The following is a 20,187-nucleotide window of genomic DNA, read 5'->3' on the forward strand; positions in this document are numbered from 1 at the left end:
GGCAGGATATAACCCCACCCACTTTGCCAAAGCACAGCCCCCACGCCACTAGAGGGATATCTTCAACCACCAACTTAATACCCTGAGACAAGGCCGAGTATAGCCCACAAAGATCTCCCCCATGGCACGAACCCGAGGGGGGCGCCAAACCCGGACAGGAAGATCACGTCAGTGACTCACCCCTCCTAAGGACGGGGTGGAAGAGCACCAGTAAGCCAGTGACTCAGCCCCCGTAATAGGGTTAGGGGCAGAGAATCCCGGTGGAGAGAGGGGAACCGGCCATGCAGAGACAGCAAGGGTGGTTCGTCGCTCCAGTGCCTTTCCGTTCACCTTCACACCTCTGGGCCAGACTAAACTCAGTCATAGGACCTACTGAAGAGATGAGTCTTCAATAAAGACTTAAAGGTTGAGACCGAGTTTGCGTCTCTCACATGGATCGGCAGACCATTCCATAAATATGGAGGTCTATAGGAGAAAGCCCTGCCTCCAGCTGTTTGCTTAGAAATTCTAGGGACAGTAAGGAGGCCTGCATCTCGTAACCGTAGTGTATGTTTAGCTATGTACGGCAGTACGACCAAATCGGAGAGATGGGTAGGAGCAAGCCCATGTCATAGGTTAGCAGTAAAACCTTGAAATCCGCCCTAGCCTTAATAGGAAGCCAATGTAGAGGCTAACACTGGAGTAATATGATCAATTTTTTTTGGTTCTAGTTTCTAGCAGCCATGTTTAGCACTAACTGAAGTTTACTTAGTGCTTTATCCGTGTAGCTGGAAAGTAGAGTATTGCAGTAGTCTCATTTAGAAGTGACAAAAGCATGGATTAACTTTTCTGCATCATTTTTGGGCAGAAAGTTTCATATTTTTGTGTTACGAAGATGGAAAAAAGCTGTCCTTGAAACAGTCTTGATATGTTCGTCAAAAGAGAGATCATGGTCCAGAGTAACGCCGAGGTCCTTCAGTTTTATTTGAGATGACTGTACAACCATCAAGATTAATTGTCAGATCCAACAGAAGATCTCTTTGTTTCTTGGAACCTAGAACTAGCAACTCTGTTTTGAGTTTAAAAGTAAAACATTTGCCACTATCTACTTCCTTATGTCTAAAACACAGTCTTCCAGGGAGGGCAATTTTGGGGCTTCACCATGTTTCATCGAAATGTACAGCTGTGTATCGTCCGCATAGCAGTGAAAGTTAATATTATGTTTTCGAATGACATCCCCAAGAGGTAAAATATATAGTGAAAACAATAGTGGTCCTAAAACAAAGCCTTGAGGAACACTGAAACTTACAGTTGATTTGTCAGAGGACAAACCATCCACAAAGACAAACTGATATCTTTCCGACAGATAAGATCTAACCCAGGCCAGAACTTGTCTGTGTAGACCAATTTGGGTTTCCAATCTTTCTAAAAGAATTTGGTGATCGATGGTGTCACAAACTCTACAGATATGTGTCTCAGTTCTCGGTCAACAGACCCCTATCTGGAACAAACTCTGAATTGGAGAAACTTAAATGTGGGCATCCGGCTCCAGTGTGCCGCTAATGTTACGGCTGAGAATTGCCAGGCTCCTTAAGATACGATATTATCCCGATACTTAGTTGCTGATATGTATTGCGATTTATATTACGATTTAATGTTCCTAACATATTGCTCACTATATGTCTGCTGCAGAGAAACAAGAGAGCATGAGAAAGCTAGTTTTGATCAGTCAGGGAAATAAAAGTGCTGAAATCATGTTGGCTCACTATTTAAAAAGAAGATGGAGAACAAGCTATAAGATGGACAATTAGCAGAGTTTTGGTGCAGGTACAGCTGACTAGGGCTTTCTTACGGTATCAAGCAAGAACAAAATATTGTTTCGTGCTAGGGCAAAACAACTAAACATGCTTCCCTTGGGGTCCCCAGGACCGAGTTTGGGAAACGCTGCTCTATGGGGTCTTACGTCAGAGTTGTTTTGGCCCAGACTTAGGCCTACACATTGAAGTAGTTTGTGGCCTGTCTGATATACCTTTAGGCTATGTGTTTTTTATGTATCACAACACAACAGCCTGGGGTGTCTGCAGATTTCCCTGAGGGGTTGTTAGGCTGCTCATTCTACTGTATTGTAATCTCACCACAGTAACAGGATCAGCTGGTGGTTGGACTCAACAACATGATTATTGGAGACTTGGCCACAGCAAGGCCCAGGAGAATGTGTTTAACCTGAATCTGCTGGTGTGCTGCTCATCTGCTTAGGGTAGGCTACAAATACTCTACAATTAGTGTGCACCCCAAATACCCTGGGCAAAAGTAGTTCACTATAAAGGGAATAGGGTGCCATTTGGGTATACGTCTAGTGCCAGTGAAATTAATCAAACACCCTGAAAATAGGATTTAGAAATATAGGCTATTCAATTTTAAAGCATACTGGGAGTGAGTATTAACCATTCCATACACAGTTCTGCTTGATCTATTGTCTTCATATGTGTAGTGCTAGCCTGTACATTTTGTAATAACTTTGTAGGCTAATTGCCCTTTGGGGATAAAGGATTTTTTGTTGTTGTGTGAATTAAATGTGATAACTGTTTGATGGCTTTAGGAAAGGAACCAGCCTCTAATGGCCCTCTGTGTCTGTCCTCTTGTCTTGTAGTGTCATGGAGGATGGGAAGCCGGTGTGGGCGCCCCACCCAGGAGATGGGTTCCAGCTGGGGACCATAGTGGACATAGGAGCAGACAGCTTGACCATCGAGCCGCTGAAACAGGGGAACAAGGTGGGTGATCACACACGCATGTTCAAAAACAGACGTCCATGATCACTGTAATATTTTCCACCCAGAGAATTGACGTAATGGTGTGGAGGCCGCCAGTGATACATCTACTTTAAAAACTGCAAGAGGCAGTTTTTAGATGGTACCCTATAGATCAAGGGTGCTCAACTCTTACCCTACGAAGTCCGGAACCTGATGGTTTTCTGTTCTACCTAATAATTAATTCCAATCTAAATCAGTCCCTGATTAGAGGGGGAACAATGAAAAAAAGCAGTGGAACTGGTTTTCGAGGACCAGAGTTGTGTTTGAGGGCTACAGATGGTACCTTGCAGATGGTACACTGCAGATCAGGGATCACCAACTAGATTCAGACTGGCTCTAACCACAATAGAAAGAGGAGTGGGAGGCCCCGGTGCACAACTGAGCAAGAGGACAAGTACATTAGAGTGTCTAGTTTGAGAAACAGATGCTCACAAGTTCTCAACTGGCAGCTTCATTAAATAGTACCCGCAAAACACCAGTCTCAACAGTGAAGAGGCGACCCCGATACTGGCCTTCTAGGCAGAGTTGCAAAGAAAAAGCCATATCTCAGACTGGCCAATAAAAAGAAAAGATTAAGATGGGCAAAACAACACAGACACTGGACAGAGGAACTCTGCCGAGAATGCCAGCATCCCAGAGTCGCCTCTTCACTGTTGAAGTTGAGACTGGTGTTTTGCGGATACTATTTAATGAAGCTGCCAGTTGAGGACTTGAGGCGTCTGTTTCTCAAACTAGACACACTAATGTACTTGTCTTCTTGCTCAATTGTGCACAGGGGCCTCCCACTCTTTCTATTCTGGTTAGTGCCAGTTTGTGCTGTTCTGTGAAGGGAGTAGTACACAGCATTGTACAAGATCTTCAGTTTCTTGGCAATTTCTCGCATGGAATAGCCTTCATTTCTCAGAACAAGAATAGACTAACGAGTTTCAGAAGGAAGGTCTTTGTTTCTGGCCATTTTGAGCCTGTAATCGAACCCACAAATGCTGATGCTCCAGATACTCAACTAGTCTAAAGAAGGCCAGTTTTATTGCTTCTTTATACAGAACAACAGTTTTCAACTTTGTTAACATAATTGCAAAAGGGTTTTCTAATGATCAATTAGCCTTTTTAAAATGATAAACTTGGATTAGCTAACAATGTGCCATTGGAACACAGGAGTGATGGTTGCTGATAATGGGCCTCTGTACGCCGATGTAGATATTCCATTAAAAAAATCTGCCGTTTCCAGCTACAATAGTCATTTACAACATTAACAACTGTATTTGATCAATTCTATGTTCTTTTAATGGACAAAAAAAATGTGCTTTTCTTTCAAAACAAGGACCTTTCTAACTGAGCCCAAACTTTTGAACTGTAGTTTCAGAATTTCAGAGACTCGTAATTAAGCTCAGGTGCATCCTGTTTCCATTGATCATCCTTGAGATGTTTCTACAACTTGATTGGAGTCCACCTGTGGTAAATTCAATTGATTCGACATGATTTGGAAAGGCACACGCCTGTCTATATAAGGTCCCACAGTTGACAGTGCGTGTCAGAGCAAAAACCAAGCCATGAGGTCGAGGGAATTGTCCGTAGAGCTCCGACACAGGATTGTGTCGAGACACAGATCTGGGGAAGGGTACCAAAACATGTCTGCAGCATTGAAGGTCCCCAAGATCACAGTGGCCTCCATTCATAAATGGAAGAAGTTTGGAACAACCAAGAGCTGGTGGTCGGGGGAGAAGGGCCTTGGTCATGGAGGTGACCAAGTACCCAATGGTCACTATGACAGAGCTGTAGAGTTCCTCTGTTGAGATGGGGAGAATCTTCCAGAAGGACAACCATTTCTGCAGCACTCCACCAATCAGGCCTTTATGGTAGAGTGGCCAGACAGAAGCCACTTCTCAGCGACAGGGACAATAGTCAGGATCGAGGCAAAGATAAACGGAGCATAGAGAGATCCTTGATGAAAACCTGCTCCAGAGCGCTCCGTACCTCAGACTGGGGTGAAGGTTAACCTTCCAACTGGACAACGACCCTAAGCATACAGTCAAGACAACGCAGGAGTGGCTTCGGGACAAGTCATTGAATGTCTGAGTGGCCCAGCCAGAGCCCGAACTTGAACCCGATCGAACATCTCTGGAGAGATCTGAAAATATCTGTGCAGCAAAGCTCCCCATCCAATCTGATAGAGTTTAAGAGGATATGCAGAGAAGAACGGGAGAAACTCCCCAAATACAGGTGTGCCAAGCTTGTAGCGTCATACCTAAGAATACTTGAGGCTGTAATCGCTGCCAAAGGCGCTTCAACAAAGTACTGAGTAAAGGGTCTGAATACTTATGTAAATGTGACTTTTATGTGTTTTATTTATTATACATTTACAAAATTTTCTAAAAACTTGTTTTTGCTTTGTCATTATAGGGTATTGTGTGTAGATTGATTTCCCCCATGAATTTAATCCATTTTAGAATAAGGCTGTAACGTAACAAAATGTGGAAAAAGTCAAGCGGTCTGAAAACTTTCCGAATGCACTGTATATCATTTGTTTCTATTATTTGTTATTTGCAAACTTCTCCATGAAATGAGCAGCAACAGTACAGAACCATCGCTAGACCGGCACATTCCTTACTCACTAGGTGCGCAATTAAAGGGCCAGATGCACAATTCAAGTGAATTACACAAAAATATCTAAATGTGTTAGTTTTCTTCAAGACCTAAAAATAATTGTATTCTGATATGATTTAAGCATTAACATGGACTCAGAACATCTAATTAGTTTTTTCTTTGTGAACAATTAAGAGTGGAAAAACTAAAACAAATCTAAAACCAGGAAAATGAAACAGAACATCATTTAGGAAAATATTAAACATATAATTTTGGGGGGGATCACATTTTATAGGTCCCCCTTAGAGTTGTTTATAAGCATTCTTTTACCAAGTATATTGACAGACTACTTTCTCTTGTACAATAAGGACCCAGGGGGAGAGAAGAATGTGCCTATTTGAAAGCTAGGAATAAAATTGTAGCTTGCGACGTGTTTAATTTGTTTGAAGTAGCTCTCATTCTAGAAAAGCTACAGCGAGCGCCCTATACGTGATATCCGAAAGAGGGCCTCCTATACGTGATATCCGAAAGAGGGCGCCCTATACGTGATATCCGAAAGAGGGCGCCCTATACGTGATATCCGAAAGAGGGCGCCCTATACGTGATATCCGAAAGAGGGCTCCCTATACGTGATATCCGAAAGAGGGCGCCCTATACGTGATATCCGAAAGAGGGCGCCCTATACGTGATATCCGAAAGAGGGCGCCCTATACGTGATATCCGAAAGAGGGCGCCCTATACGTGATATCCGAAAGAGGGCGCCCTATACGTGATACCCGACAGGGTAACTTCCGACACTGGTACAAAATGAAGCACCAGTGTCTGAGATCAAGTAGGCTTTCCCATAGAAGCCACCAGTCACTGCTAATTCACTTTTTCACTAGGCTAGATCATGTGTTACACTCTGTGCAAAGTTTTTGATGTTAGCCAAACCCAGTTTCTATGGTAACTCATGCTTCCTTGTGTGGCTCTGTCATCAGCTGAACGTCCTCCTCAAACAATCTGTTCACTTAGTGTGTTTACATCCGGACCATAAAGCATGGGACTCAAATCCTTTATTATGAAGGAAGCTGTGTGCGCGTAACGGATGTGTCCATTCTCCGGCCGTTATGGCCAGTTCTGGGCCTTAACACGAAGTCTGAGGGGCACAATGTGTGTTCTGTCCGGTGGCAGCCAGTTTGTGCCAGTGTACGGTGAGCTCCCTTGTCACCCGACCCGCTCAGAGCAGCAGCGGCGTACGCAGCCTGGCAGACCCTTGTAGGGGGACTTCAGGAGAGAGGCGTTGCTCAGTGCATGACACCACGTCACACTCACAGCTTTAGCCACAATGGCGGACTCTGTGGCCCACAGCATTAGGTAATGTGTTCCTGACTGGGTCTGCGTCCCCAATGGCACCCTATTCCCTATACAGTACACTACTTTAGACCCGGAGCCCTGTGAGTCCTGGTTGAAAATATTGCACTATAAAGGGAATAGGGTGCCATTTGGGACGCTGACAGTTTCTGGACTGTTTCACTCTGCCTTGGTGTCGGTGAAAGAGCAAGAGTCCGAGGGGGTAGGGACGTGTTTAAATTCAGGGGGCATTGCGTCATCCTCCTCCCCTTCCTTCTCTCCCTCTCCCGCTCCTCTAAACTTCAGTCACCTCACGTGGCTCAGTGCTATAAAATCCTGCCAGTCTGGGCCCATTGCAGGAAAGAATGAACTGACTGTATGTCACCTTGGCTTCTTCAACCTTGAAGATTTTAAATCCCTCTTGCTGTGCCTCTTTATTTGGAGAGACTAAGGCCGCATCCCAAATAGCAACCTATTCGCTATATAGTGCAATACTTTCAAAGTAGTGCCCTACATATGGAATAGGGTGATGGACTAGACTGCCATTTGAGACACGGACTAAATTGCTGGCCCAGCAGAGGCCAACCGGGCACTATGGCCCACAGGAGGGAGCTGAGGCTGACCGGGCTCCATGGCCCACAGGAGGAAGCTGAGAGCAAACGACAGTGCCCCATGGCCCACAGGAGGAGGGAGCTGAGAGCAAACGACAGGGCCCCATGGCCTACAGGAGGGAGCTGAGAGCAAATGACAGGGCCCCATGGCCCACAGGAGGAGGGAGCTGAGAGCAAACGACAGGGCCCCATGGCCCACAGGAGGGAGCTAAGAGCAAACGACAGGGCCCCATGGCCCACAGGAGGGAGCTGGCCCACAGGAGGGAGCTGGCCCACAGGAGGGAGCTGGGGCCAACAGTGCCCCAAGGCCCACAGGAGGTAGCTGGGGCCAACAATGCCCCAATACCCACAGGAGGGAGCTGAGACCAACAGTGCCCCAAGGCCCACAGGAGGGAGCAGGTTCTGGCTGACTGCATCCCATATGGCACCCTATTCCCTACATAGTGCATTACTTTTGACCAGCGGTTAGTGCACTACTTTTGACCACTGCCCTATGTAGGGAGTAGGGTGCCTTTTGGGATGTATCCACTGTGTCTTATGTCAACCCATTTGTGTTCCCCACACAAACTTCTCAAATATTTGTTAAACATGTTAATTTTTCCCTAGTGTAATGTCTGAATCACTTGTGGAGTGGTAAGGTAAAATGGCAGAAGGCTTTTAGCTGGTGTTGTGTTATAGGGGCTGGTCAGGAGAATGTATCCATGCAGAAGGAGAATGGAGCAGCCAGCGAGCTTTCACTAACTTTGGCCTAGTAGTAGCCTAGTAGTGCAGAAGAGAACTTACTGTATGTTTGTTCATAATTCTATGAACATGGATGTGTATCCCGTAAATGCTTTAATAAAAATCCCTTTACATTGGATTAGCTAACTTTGAAAACATTGGGATAGACTATGCATTTCTTTGTAGCTTGGATTTAGCTGCCCCCCTTAGTTTGGACTTTTAACACAGTTTGTTTTTGTGACAAATCAGAAGCATGTGACCGTGTTTTCTTTCAAGCTCCCTGGGACTTAATGGAGAGTGGAGAGGGAGGAGGGGAGGGAGTGAGGGGTGGGTAGGTAGGTAGGGAGGGAGGGAGGGAGTGAGTGAGGGGTGGGTGGATGGGTAGGGAGGGGGGGAGGGAGGGAGGGAGGGAGGGGTGGGTGGGTAGAGAGGGAGGGAGGGGTGGGTAGGGAGTGAGGGGTGGGTGGGTGGATGGGAGGGAGGGGTGGGTGGTAGAGAGGGAGGGAGGGAGGGGTAGGGAGGGAGGGAGGGAGTGAGGGGTGGGTGGGTAGGAGGGAGGGAGAGAGGGAGGGGTGGGTGGGTGGGTGGGGTGGGTGGAGGAGGGGTGGGTGGGTGGTAGGGAGGGAGTGAGGGGTGGGTGGGTGGGTAGGGAGGGAGAGAGAGGGAGGGGTGGGTGGGTAGAGAGGGAGGGAGGGAGGGGTGGGGTGTAGAGAGGGAGGCAGCTAGGGGTGGTAGAGAGGGAGCAGCTAGGGGTGGGTAGAGAGGGAGGCAGCTAGGGGTGGGTAGAGAGGGAGGCAGCTAGGGGTGGGTAGAGAGGGAGGGAGCTAGGGGTGGGTAGAGAGGGAGGGAGCTAGGGTGGGTAGAGGGGAGGGAGCTAAGGGTGGGAGGAAGAGGGGTGGGTGGTAGAGAGGGAGGGAGGGAGCTAGGGGTGGGTGGGTAGAGAGGGAGGGAGCTAGGGTGGGGAGGGAGGAGGGGTGGGTGGGTAGAGAGGGAGGGAGCTAGGGGTGGTAGAGAGGGAGAAGGGAGGGGTGGAGAGAGAGGGAGGGACTAGTAAATCTCATCAGCCAGACTAACCCTTTGGTGTTCTATCACACACTGAGTCACGCTAACTTGAAATCGCAATGTGCTTTGAGATGCTTTTAGGATTCTGAAATAACCCAGTGTTCACCAGATGTGTTTACCCTAAACATGCGTGCTATGAGTAACAAACACACACACCCTACTAATGCCAGACTAGCTCCAGCCTCACAGCACTTGTCTAGCTGTATTGTTTTTCCTGGGCCATGCATGTGTGCTGATAACTCTAGTGAATATGGCACGGTGGCTGTACTCTGCAGTGGAGGTTCTGACTAACGACCATGGGCTGGAAGACCTTGCAGCCAGCCAACACCGCACCTCTCTAGCTAGCTCCCAGATCCTGTTTCTGCCTCTCTCCAAATAATGAATTGTCCCCTGATTTGTCACTTACTGCTGTGTACGCCAGGCCCTCATCCTGCTGTTGGCTCTGTTTGATTGAAGCAATGGCATCTGAACAGTCAGTATTTTTAGTAGCTCATTGGGAGTGCAAAAATAACACATTGACAGACTTGAAAAGACTCCTGATTTATATCATTAAAAGCAAGCACATTGATTGGAATCCAAATATACTTAATTATTAAAATGTTCTCCTTTCTCTCTCCTTTGGGTATTGTTTAGTGTTCTAAGCCATGTGAACTTGATGTAGTTGCCCACTCGTCAACAAAGAGAACAGCCTAGTGTCAGCATAGTGGCATGCTAATAGTACAAAAGACTAGTTGATCATCTGTCACCTCCATCTTGTTTTTTCAGAGCTTTACGGCCCAGATCAACCAAGTGTTTCCGGCTGAGGATGATGTCAACAAACATGTGGAAGACAACTGTGAGTTTGTTTTACCAAAAGTCTTCAGTCTCCACAAGGTTTTTGTTTCTCACCATCTCATAAAGCTACCCTAACTGACACCTAAGTGTTTTTACAGCACTATATGAAGTTATGAACTCAATTACAACCCTGAAACTGTTGCCCAATGCAAATGATTCCCCTGAGGATTGAGGAATGTCATTTTGTGCCATTATGTTCTTATGTGTTTTTCATTTTTATCCATTCTCTGCTTTTGACAGTTGTGATTAGTCTGGCTTAATTTACTTCAGATCTGTTGTTTTTCAGGTTCTTTAATGTACTTGAATGAAGCCACTCTCTTGAACAACGTCCGTGTGCGGTATAGTAAAGACAGAATTTATGTAAGTACTTTATAACAGACATAGCTATATCCTGCTGTCTGCCTCATCAATCTGGTTTAATCAGCGGTGCGCCATGGTGAACAGGCCACAGGTTGAACCAGCACAGGTGAGTTCAATAGAACACCCACTCATTATCATGCTAAAGCCCTGTCACTTCAGTCTCTCTGTGCCTACTGTACTGTATGTGTTGTGGTGGGTCCCCTCCCTCCCTGCTTCCCAGTGTGACAGGTGTGATGGGCTTGTCATTGTCACTCAGGGCTGCCTGCCAGGTGTTTGCTGGGAGGGAGGCCAGTTACAGTGGCACACACACAGCTAGCTCTTGTCGTCACTCTCCCTGCTGGCCCCTGTGTCCACCCCAGGCTCAGGTGACCTCTATAATCAGCCAGGGAGCAGAACAGAGCCAGGGAGTGCTATCCTGTTCCCCACTGAACTTAATTAGGTCCTCTGATGTGACGGGGGAGGCAGGGGGACGTGAAGGCCAGCAGGTGTGGCGAGGAGACCGGTGGGACACTTGTTTTCCAACAGGTGGCATCTAGTGGTTGCAGTGAGAAACTGCCTGCTTTGTCCTATGAAGTGACAATTCCTTTTAGCAGTGATGGGACTCAAGTGTTTTCTTAGGTCACTGAGAAAAAACTGGGTGTCATATCAACACAAGTGTACGCTAGTACAGCGTCTTGCTAAAAACAGATTCCTATATGTGTACTAGAGTATTTCTGACTTCTCTTTGTTTTTCTCCCAGACGTTTGTAGCTAATATCCTGATAGCAGTGAACCCCTACTATGACATCCCAAAGCTCTATGCTCCAGAGACCATTAAACAGTACCATGGGAGGTCCCTGGGCACCCTTCCGCCCCACGTCTACGCTATCGGTGAGAACTGGGAAGGAAGATTCCAAATGGCACCCTATTCCCGTATAGTGCATTACTTTTGATCGGAGCTCTATGGGCACTATATAGGTCAAAAGTAGTGTGCTATGTAGGGAATAGGGTGCCATTTGGGACTTACACACAAAGTCCCTGCCACACAAAGTCCCTGCCACTTTTGGGCTGACAATGTGTTACGCTTTCACATCTGTCCACCAGAGGGCAGTCTATAGTCATTTTCACAGTATTCTCAGTCTTTGCTTACCAGTGTGATTTAGCTACCTATTAACAGGGTTGGGGAGTAACGGATTACATGTAATCTGAGCCGTTACATGTAAGGGATTACAAAAAAACTAACTGTAATCCGTTATGTTACCAGCAAAAATATTGTAATCAGATTACAAATGCTTTTGAAAAAGTAGATTACTTCGACGATTACTTTTACATTCAGAAAGGAGGTTGTAGAAGCACAGTGGCTAAGAAAAACTCCCTAGAAAGGCCAAAACCTAGGAAGAAACCTAGAGAGCAACCAGGCTATGAGGGGTGGCCAGTCCTCTTCTGGCTGTGCCGGGTGGAGATTATAACAGAACATGGCCAAGATGTTCAAAATGTTCATAAATGACCAACAAGGTCAAATAATAATCAGGAATAAATGTCAGTTGGCTTTTCATAGCCGATCATTAAGAGTTGAAAACAGCAGGTCTGGGACAGTGATTGTTTTAAGTCTGGCTTCTATTACTGAGTCTAATTCATGCTGATATACAATACATCCATAGGCCTGATGGACACATGCTCAAACTCGCACTCTTTTGATATACTTAATGGAGCAATCTGTAGATGCTACATCCATTTTTGGACTTATAAATGATATATACATCGATTGATTGTTGAAGAATATAATTTATAAATGCCTGATGATCTTAGTTCAACTGTCACACTCCATGAGAACCCAAAATACAAGCTTGTTTTACCCCAACGTTTGTAAACAAAGTAAATGTAAACAAACACTGTATAGCCTCATAACATGGTTAAAACAATCATTTTGATATCATGGATGGTCAGTCTTTGCATCCATATCTCTCTCTATTAATCTGAGCGGTTACATTTTTCGAGGCCCATCCCTCAGCTTTTTCCCAAAACAGAGGCGGGGCAGCCGTTTTGTTATTGAAACATTGAATAACAAACCGTTTTGTTATTGAAACATTTTGTTATTGAAACAATAGGCCTATAGCAAATGCAGCATATGGCATTCATTTTTCACGTCAATAGCACTTTTCAGTAGTGCTCAAAGCATGCCATTCCATGAGCGCAGCATTTATTTTTCAACTCGAATCAATGAGCCCGATCAGTCCTCCATGACAACAAAATCATAAACAACAGAGTAGGGCTGGCTAATAAGTCCTTAGTTTTGGGGTCATGCCCAGGTAAAAACAATTTGGATAATCTATACCTCCAAATTTCCAAGTCCTTTATTGAAATGACTGGAATTCTGATAGACTTTGGTTTTTAATGTAAAGATATAATTTTATTGTATTATTATATGTAGTAGAAAGCAATGGGTTAGAAGAAGCCTACATAACCAAACCATAAAGTAACATGCATCATCCATATATGGCCAGATATGTAAACTTTAACATTGATTTATCCTGCAATAGATATCTTTCAATTGGTAGCATATACATTTTTGTCTTCTTCTAATGCCTCTTAAGGGGAAAGAAATCTAAAAGTAACGAAATGTAATCAGATTACGTTACTGAGTTTGGGTAATCCAAAAGTGAAGTTACTGATTATAATTTTGGACAGGTAACTAGTAACTGTAACGGATTACATTTAGAAAGTAACCTACCCAACCCTGCCTATTAACAGTGAGCATTCATTGTGCAGTGTGACTTTGCTAATGCAAACATCATCTTGAGGATCTCATTCAGAGAAGTTTTATGTCACTGAGGTAAAGGGTAAACAATGAATACTGTCATCTAGCATGTGATTTAGAAGTACAAGGAGCATTCATTGTACAGTTTGCATGTCTAATGCAACCATAGGCTTAATTTAGGATCCCATTGAGATACATTTTGTATCACTGAGGAAAAGGAGAGGGTTAACAAACTGTAAACAACTGTCTGGATGTCTGTGTCTGTTTGTCAGCTGACAAGGCCTACAGGGACATGAGGGTGCTGAAGATAAGCCAGTCCATCATCGTGTCCGGGGAGTCTGGTGCCGGGAAGACTGAAAACACCAAGTTTGTCCTCCGGTAAAGTCATGACATTCCCTGTGAATCGTCAACACACAGGATGTGTCCCAAATGGCACCCTAATCATTATGTAGTGCATTATTTTATTTTTTACCAGAGCTAGTCAAAAGTAGTACACTATATAAGGATTAGGACACAGACCCAGTCTGATCTGGCAGGCTGTTTCTAATGGTTCATGTAAAGTAAGTACACTGCTCAAAAAAATAAAGGGAACACTTAAACAACACAATGTAACTCCAAGTCAATCACACTTCTGTGAAATCAAACTGGCCACTTAGGAAGCAGCACTGATTGACAATAAATTTCACATGCTGTTGTGCAAATGGAATAGACAAAAGGTGGAAATTACAGGCAATTAGCAAGACACCCCCAATAAAGGAGTGGTTCTGCAGGTGGTGACCACAGACCACTTCTCAGTTCCTATGCTTCCTGGCTGATGTTTTGGTCACTTTTGAATGCTGGTGGTGCTTTCACTCTAGTGGAAGCATGAGACTGAGTCTACAACCCACACAAGTGGCTCAGGTAGTGCAGCTCATCCAGGATGGCACATCAATGCGAGCTGTGGCAAGAAGGTTTGCTGTGTCTGTCTGCGTAGTGTCCAGAGCATGGAGTCGCTACCAGGAGACAGGCCAGTACATCAGGAGACGTGGAGGAGGCCGTAGGAGGGCAACAACCCAGCAGCAGGACCGCTACCTCCGCCTTTGTGCAAGGAGGAGCAGGAGGAGCACTGCCAGAGCCCTGCAAAATGACCTCCAGCAGGCCACAAATGTGCATGTGTCTGCTCAAACGGTCAGAAACAGTGACAGAGTCTGGAGACGCCGTGGAGAACGTTCTGCTGCCTGCAACATCCTACAGCATGACCGGTTTGGCGGTGGGTCAGTCATGGTGTGGGGTGGCATTTCTTTGGGGGGCCGCACAGCCCTCCATGTGCTCGCCAGAGGTAGCCTGACTGCCATTAGGTACCGAGATGAGATCCTCAGACCCCTTGTGAGACCAAGACAATGCTAGACCTCATGTGGCTGGAGTGTGTCAGCAGTTCCTGCAAGAGGAAGGCATTGATGCTATGGACTGGCCCGCCCGTTCCCCAGACCTGAATCCAATTGAGCACATCTGGGACATCATGTCTCGCTCCATCCACCAACGCCACGTTGCACCACAGACTGTCCAGGAGTTGGCGGGACCATCCGCCACCTCATCAGGAGCATGCCCAGGCGTTGTAGGGAGGTCATACAGGCACGTGGAGGCCTCACACACTACTGAGACTCATTTTGACTTGTTTTAAGGACATTACATCAAAGTTGGATCAGCCTGTAGTGTGGTTTTCCACTTTAATTTTGAGTGTGACTCCAAATCCAGACCTCCATGGGTTGATAAATTTGATTTCCATTGATAATTTTTGTGTGATTTTGTTGTCAGCACATTCAACTATGTAAAGAAAAAAATATTTAATAAGAAGATTTCATTCATTCAGATCTAGCATGTGTTATTTTAGTGTTCCCTTAATTTCTTTGAGCAGTGTATATTCTGAGAGTAGTCACATTTAAAGGGGAAGCTCACAAATGTTTACCTGTAGACTTATTTTCACTCTATATGGTCAGTTAGGATCACCACTTTATTTTAAGAAAGTGAAATGTCAGAATAATAGTGATTTATTTCAGCTTTTATTTCTTTCATCACATTCCCAGTGGATCAGAAGTTTACATACACTCAATTAGTATTTGGCAGCATTGCCTTTAAATGGTTTAACTTGGGTCAAACATTTCAGGTAGCCTTCCACAAGCTTCCCACAATAAGTTGGGTGCATTTTTGGCCCATTCCTCCTGACAGAGCTGGTGTAATTGAGTCAGGTTTGTAGGCCTCCTTACTCGCACACGCTTTTTCAGTTCTGCCCACAAATTTTCTATAGGATTGAGGTCAGGGCTTTGTGATGGCCACAGCTTTGGAATTATTATTGGGGTCATTGTCCATTTGGAAGACCCATTTGCGACCAAGCTTTAACTTCTTGACTGATGTCTTGAGATGTTGCTTCAATATATCCACATCATTTTCCTGCCTCATGATGCCATCTATTTTGTGAAGTGCACCAGTCCCTCCTGCAGCAAAGCACCTCCACAACATGATGCTGCCACCCCCGTGATTCACGGTTGGGATGGTGTTCTTCGGCTTGCAAGCCTCCCCCTTTTTCCTCCAAACATAACGATGGTCATTATGGCCAAACAGTTATATTTTTGTTTCATCAGACCAGAGGACATTTCTCCAAAAAGTACGATCTTTGTCCCCATGTGCAGTTGCAAACCGTAGTAGTTTTTTATGGCGGTTTTGGAGCAGTAGCTTCTTCCTTGCTGAGCGGCCTTTCAGGTTATGTCGATATAGGACTCGTTTTACTGGTCTACAACTCTTTCTGAGGTCTTGGCTGATTTCTTTTGATTTCACCATGATGTCAAGCAAAGAGGCACTTAGTTTGAAGGTAGGCCTTGAAATGCATCCACAGGTACACCTCCAATTGACCCAAATGATGTCAATTAGTAAGCCATGACATCATTTTCTGGAATTTTCCAAGTTTAAAGGCACAGTCAACTTAGTTTGTAAACTTCTGACCCATTGGAATTGAAATACAGTGAAATAATCTGTCTGTAAACAATTGTAGGAAAAATGACTTGTGTCATGCACAAAGGAGATGTCTTAACCGACTTGCCAAAACTACAGTTTGTTAACAAGAACAAGTGGTTGAAAAACTAGTTTTAATGACTCAAACCTAAGTGTATGTAGACTTCTGACTTCAACTGTGTATATATATGTGTATTTTGTTTCATTACAGAGAAAATTGGTAGACACATTTTGATGACTCAGCAAAATGTGTCTACCTCTAACAAAACAAAATATAAAATAAAAATTGTTTGTGGGGTCAACTACAACAACAGAGGCCATATGTAAAACTTTGAACTTCCCTTTTAACTCTGATGATTTCTTTCTGCGCTTTAGATACTTGACAACATCCTATGGAACTGGTCAAGATATTGATGAGAGAATAGTTGAAGGTAAATATTAATTTCACTTCCCAACAGCATGACCGAATACCACACAGTATGGATTTGTGTTTTAATTGCTTTTCTTCTTCATCAATCCCACAGCCAATCCCCTGCTAGAAGCTTTTGGAAACGCTAAAACTGTCAGGAATAACAACAGTAGTCGCTTTGGGAAGTTTGTAGAGATCCACTTCAACGAAAAGGTGCAGCAGCACCACTGTACAATAATTCACTATCAATGAAATCATCAGACAACAACACCGAAATAGTGATTTGACAATTCTTTAAAATACTTTGTCTGCTTTGGCTTGCCTCGAGTGCCAGATGGGTGGAGATTAGTTTTGAGACTTGTGTTGGTTCCATTGTACCAGGCAAGCTTAATAAAGCCCAGCTTAAAGTGATGCTCTAGACTCTAGAGCTTTTGTGTAATTTCAGCCAGTACTTTTGAGTAATATGTCATCCATTTCATGTCCTTAAAAAAAATTGGGGAAAAATTGTATAAGATATTTTACAAATTTATGATTGCTTAAGAGCCCAGACTGCATCTTTAAATATTGAAAATTATTTCAAGTAATATTTGAACCCAGTTCTGATGCTAATTGAACATGTGTTGTTGTGTCACTTAGAATACTGTGGTGGGAGGCTTCGTGTCCCACTACCTGCTGGAGAAATCCAGGATCTGCCAGCAGAGCCAGGAGGAGAGGAACTACCACATCTTCTACCGGCTGTGTGCTGGAGCCTCCGAGGATATCAGGACCAAGTTCCACCTGGAATCACCAGACGCCTTCAGGGTGAGTGGGGCTTACGGGCCAGCCTTGTTCCCTGTGTCTTGTCCCTCCAGAGTGGATACGTAACCAGGCTGGCGCTGTATTGCTCGGCTTGGTTCGTCTGTCAAAAAAGGTATAAACTTGTCTCGTCATTCTAAGGACACTGCGCTGTCCTATGCAGTCACTCAGTGCAACGCGGGGCAGAGAAGTTCCTCTGATTATCGCAGTGCATCATTAATTATTAAGGAGGCTCACACTTTTTGGTGTTTCAGCTTAAGATAAAATGCTGCTATAAAAATGTCAAGTCATGATAGACATTTGCATGAATTGTTAATGTGGCTCGGAGACCACTAGATGGCACACTCAGCCATCGTTTAGACAGCCTATTTTCTTGGCATCAACTTCACAAATAAAACTATCCATCTCATTGTATTTTAAGGCAAGCCCATTCTGTTATAGTTAGCTGGCAGGTTTTTAGCTAAGTTGTAAAAACTCTCCTCCTGCTGTGTCCACTATTGAGTCCCTCTTTTAAACTTCCCTGTCTGGTCCCGCTCAGCCTCGGTCCCTTTCAGCCTATGGTCCCTTTCAGTCTATGGTCCCGCTCAGCCTCTGTTCCCTTTCAGTTTCTGGTCCCGCTCAGCCTCGGTCTCTCTCAGTTTCGGGTCTCGCTCAGCCTCGGTCTCTTTCAGTTTCGGGTCCCGCTCAGCCTCGGTCTCTTTTCAGTTTCTGGTCCCGCTCAGCCTCAGTCCCTTTCAGTTTCTGGTCCCGCTCAGCCTCAGTCCCTTTCAGTTTCTGGTCCGCTCAGCCGGTCTCTTTCAGTGTCTGGTCCCGCTCAGCCTCAGTCCCTTTCAGTGGCTGGTCCCTTTCAGTTTCTAGTCCCGCTCAGCCTCGGTCTCTTTCAGTTTCCAGTCCTGCTCAGCCTCGGTCTCTTTCAGTTTCTGGTCCTGCTCAGCCTCGGTCTCTTTCAGTTTCTGGTCCTCGCCTTTCATGGCCTCGTCTCGGTTTCAGTTTCTGGTCCCGCTCAGCCTCGGTCTCTTTCAGGTTCTGGGTCCGCTCAGCCTCGTCCCTTTTCAGTGTCTGGTCCGTTAGCCTCAGTCCCTTTCAAGTGTCTGGTCCCGCTTAGCCTCAGTCCCTTTCAGTGTCTGGTCCGCTCAGCCTCAGTCCCTTTCAGGTGTCTGCGTCCTGCTTAGGCCTCAGTCCCTTTCAGTGTCTTGGTTCCCGCTTAGCCCAGTCCCTTTCAGTGTCTGGTCCCGCTTAGCCTCAGTCCCTTTCAGTGTCTGGTCCCGCTTAGCCTCAGTCCCTTTCAGTGTCTGGTCCCGCTCAGCCTCAGGAAGATGAGGTGCTTTGACTCCAGTTCTTGACAGCAATATCGTCCACTGTAATGGAGATAGACAAATTGATTGATGCATGGTTAATGGCAGTGACTTTTCTGCTGATATCCAATTCCACTTGGACATTACTATTGACCTTTGGAGATCCTGGCTCTCGGCAGACATTTTACAAGGGCTCAGGCACATCTTGCTAGAGGTGCAGATTAGAATATAGAATTAACAACAGCACCCATATAAATCAAGTGTCTTCTCTTTCACACCCAGTACAGATTTGCATCTAATGGATCCCGAATTGAAAATGGGTTTGAGCAACTAGACAGGAAGGAAGTTGCAGTGAAAAGATAGGATTAACTAAGTCAAACGTCAATGCTGACATGAATATCATTTCAGCGGTAGGCTACATCTCCCCTCTCATATTTTCATAAATGTGTGTACTGTGTGGCCGTGCACTACCTCTTATTTCTATCTGTCCAGTGAAGCCATTCTTCAGGGCAGTAAGCAAGGCACTTCAACCTGACCGAGCTACCTTCCTCTAATGGTCTCATCCATTTTTAACTTTTTTTCCTGCTGATCTGGAAACAAAAAATTAGGTGGGGAGGGAGATACAGAATCCTCCCAAAGGCCTATCTCTGTAATGAAAACCTTTGTTCCGTTTCAGCTGAGAATACTCCTCTCGTACAAACAAGATAAGCCACCGGGTTCTGTTTTGTTTTTCTCTCCTACCCACCTGGGAAGTTGTCGTCGCGCTCATCATCAGGCCGTATCTCTAGTGACAGGCAGGAAGAGAGCAGGCTACTGAGAAGTCATTAAAAGTCGCACAAAAGCAATTACAGAGAGGGAGAAAAGTATTATGTGCCAAATATAAATTCTTTGCTGTGAACAATGGTGAATCCTCAAGAAACAAAAAATCAGTGTTAGAGTCCACACAGAGACAGTGATGTGGATATATTACTTTGCTTTGACTTTCGAAAGTCATCAAATTTGCCATATTGCAACTGGTCATGCATGGTGTCTGATGTGTTGACGATCATGTTAAACCATCCTGGACCAGAGTTGATGGGATATTCAATAGATGTTTTAGGTATTGTTAAAACTGTCATACTGCGGTATATTGATCCATGAAATCTGCTGCTGTTTACTGATTCTTGTCTATATTGCAGTATTTGAACAGAGGATGCACTCGCTTCTTTGCAAACAAGGACACGGACAAACAGATCCTCCAGAACCGCAAGAGTCCAGAGGTACGGTACATATCTTAATCTCTCTCAACCCCCTCACTCTCCATCTCTCTCTCTCTCAACCCCCTCACTCTCCATCTCTCCCATCTCTCTCTCCAACCCCCTCACTCTCCCAATCTCTCAACCCCCTCTCTCAACCCCCTCTCTCAACCCCCTCTCTCAACCCCCTCTCAAGCCCCTCTCAACCCCCTCACCATCTCTCTCTCTCTCTCCTCTCTCTCTCTCTCTCTCTCTCTCTCTTCTCTCTCTCTCTCTCCTCTCTCTCGCTCTCTCTCTCTCTCTCTCTTCTCTCTCTTCTTCTCTCTCTCTCTTCTCTCTCATCTCTCTCTTCTCTCCTCTCTCTCTCTCTCTCTCTTCTCTCTCTCAACCCCCTCACTTCCATCCTCTCTTCAACACCCCTCACTCATCCCTCTCTCTTAG

At 45.3% G+C, this 20,187-nt stretch overlaps 1 protein-coding gene across 5 annotated transcripts in view; it reads left to right on the forward strand.

Moving 5' to 3' along the window:
- LOC111954568 (unconventional myosin-VI-like) overlaps positions 1-20,187 on the forward strand; it is a 126,620-nt gene that overhangs the window by 24,203 nt on the left and 82,230 nt on the right. For 4 of the 5 annotated variants that reach the window (XM_023974407.1, XM_023974406.1, XM_023974410.3 and 1 more), the window contains exons 2-10: positions 2,630-2,750; positions 9,863-9,932; positions 10,218-10,291; positions 11,031-11,160; positions 13,300-13,405; positions 16,388-16,443; positions 16,537-16,634; positions 17,058-17,222; positions 19,690-19,770. In XM_023974407.1, the coding sequence (XP_023830175.1) occupies positions 2,634-2,750; positions 9,863-9,932; positions 10,218-10,291; positions 11,031-11,160; positions 13,300-13,405; positions 16,388-16,443; positions 16,537-16,634; positions 17,058-17,222; positions 19,690-19,770 (897 nt within the window). In that variant the 5' untranslated portion in view covers positions 2,630-2,633. Of the gene's footprint in view, positions 1-2,141; positions 2,237-2,629; positions 2,751-9,862; positions 9,933-10,217; positions 10,292-11,030; positions 11,161-13,299; positions 13,406-16,387; positions 16,444-16,536; positions 16,635-17,057; positions 17,223-19,689; positions 19,771-20,187 lie in introns of those variants that run through there. The other variant, XM_023974408.3, reaches the window with a different exon arrangement.

This window comes from Salvelinus sp. IW2-2015, linkage group LG28, assembly GCF_002910315.2.
Source record: "Salvelinus sp. IW2-2015 linkage group LG28, ASM291031v2, whole genome shotgun sequence".
Taxonomy (NCBI): domain Eukaryota; kingdom Metazoa; phylum Chordata; class Actinopteri; order Salmoniformes; family Salmonidae; genus Salvelinus; species Salvelinus sp. IW2-2015.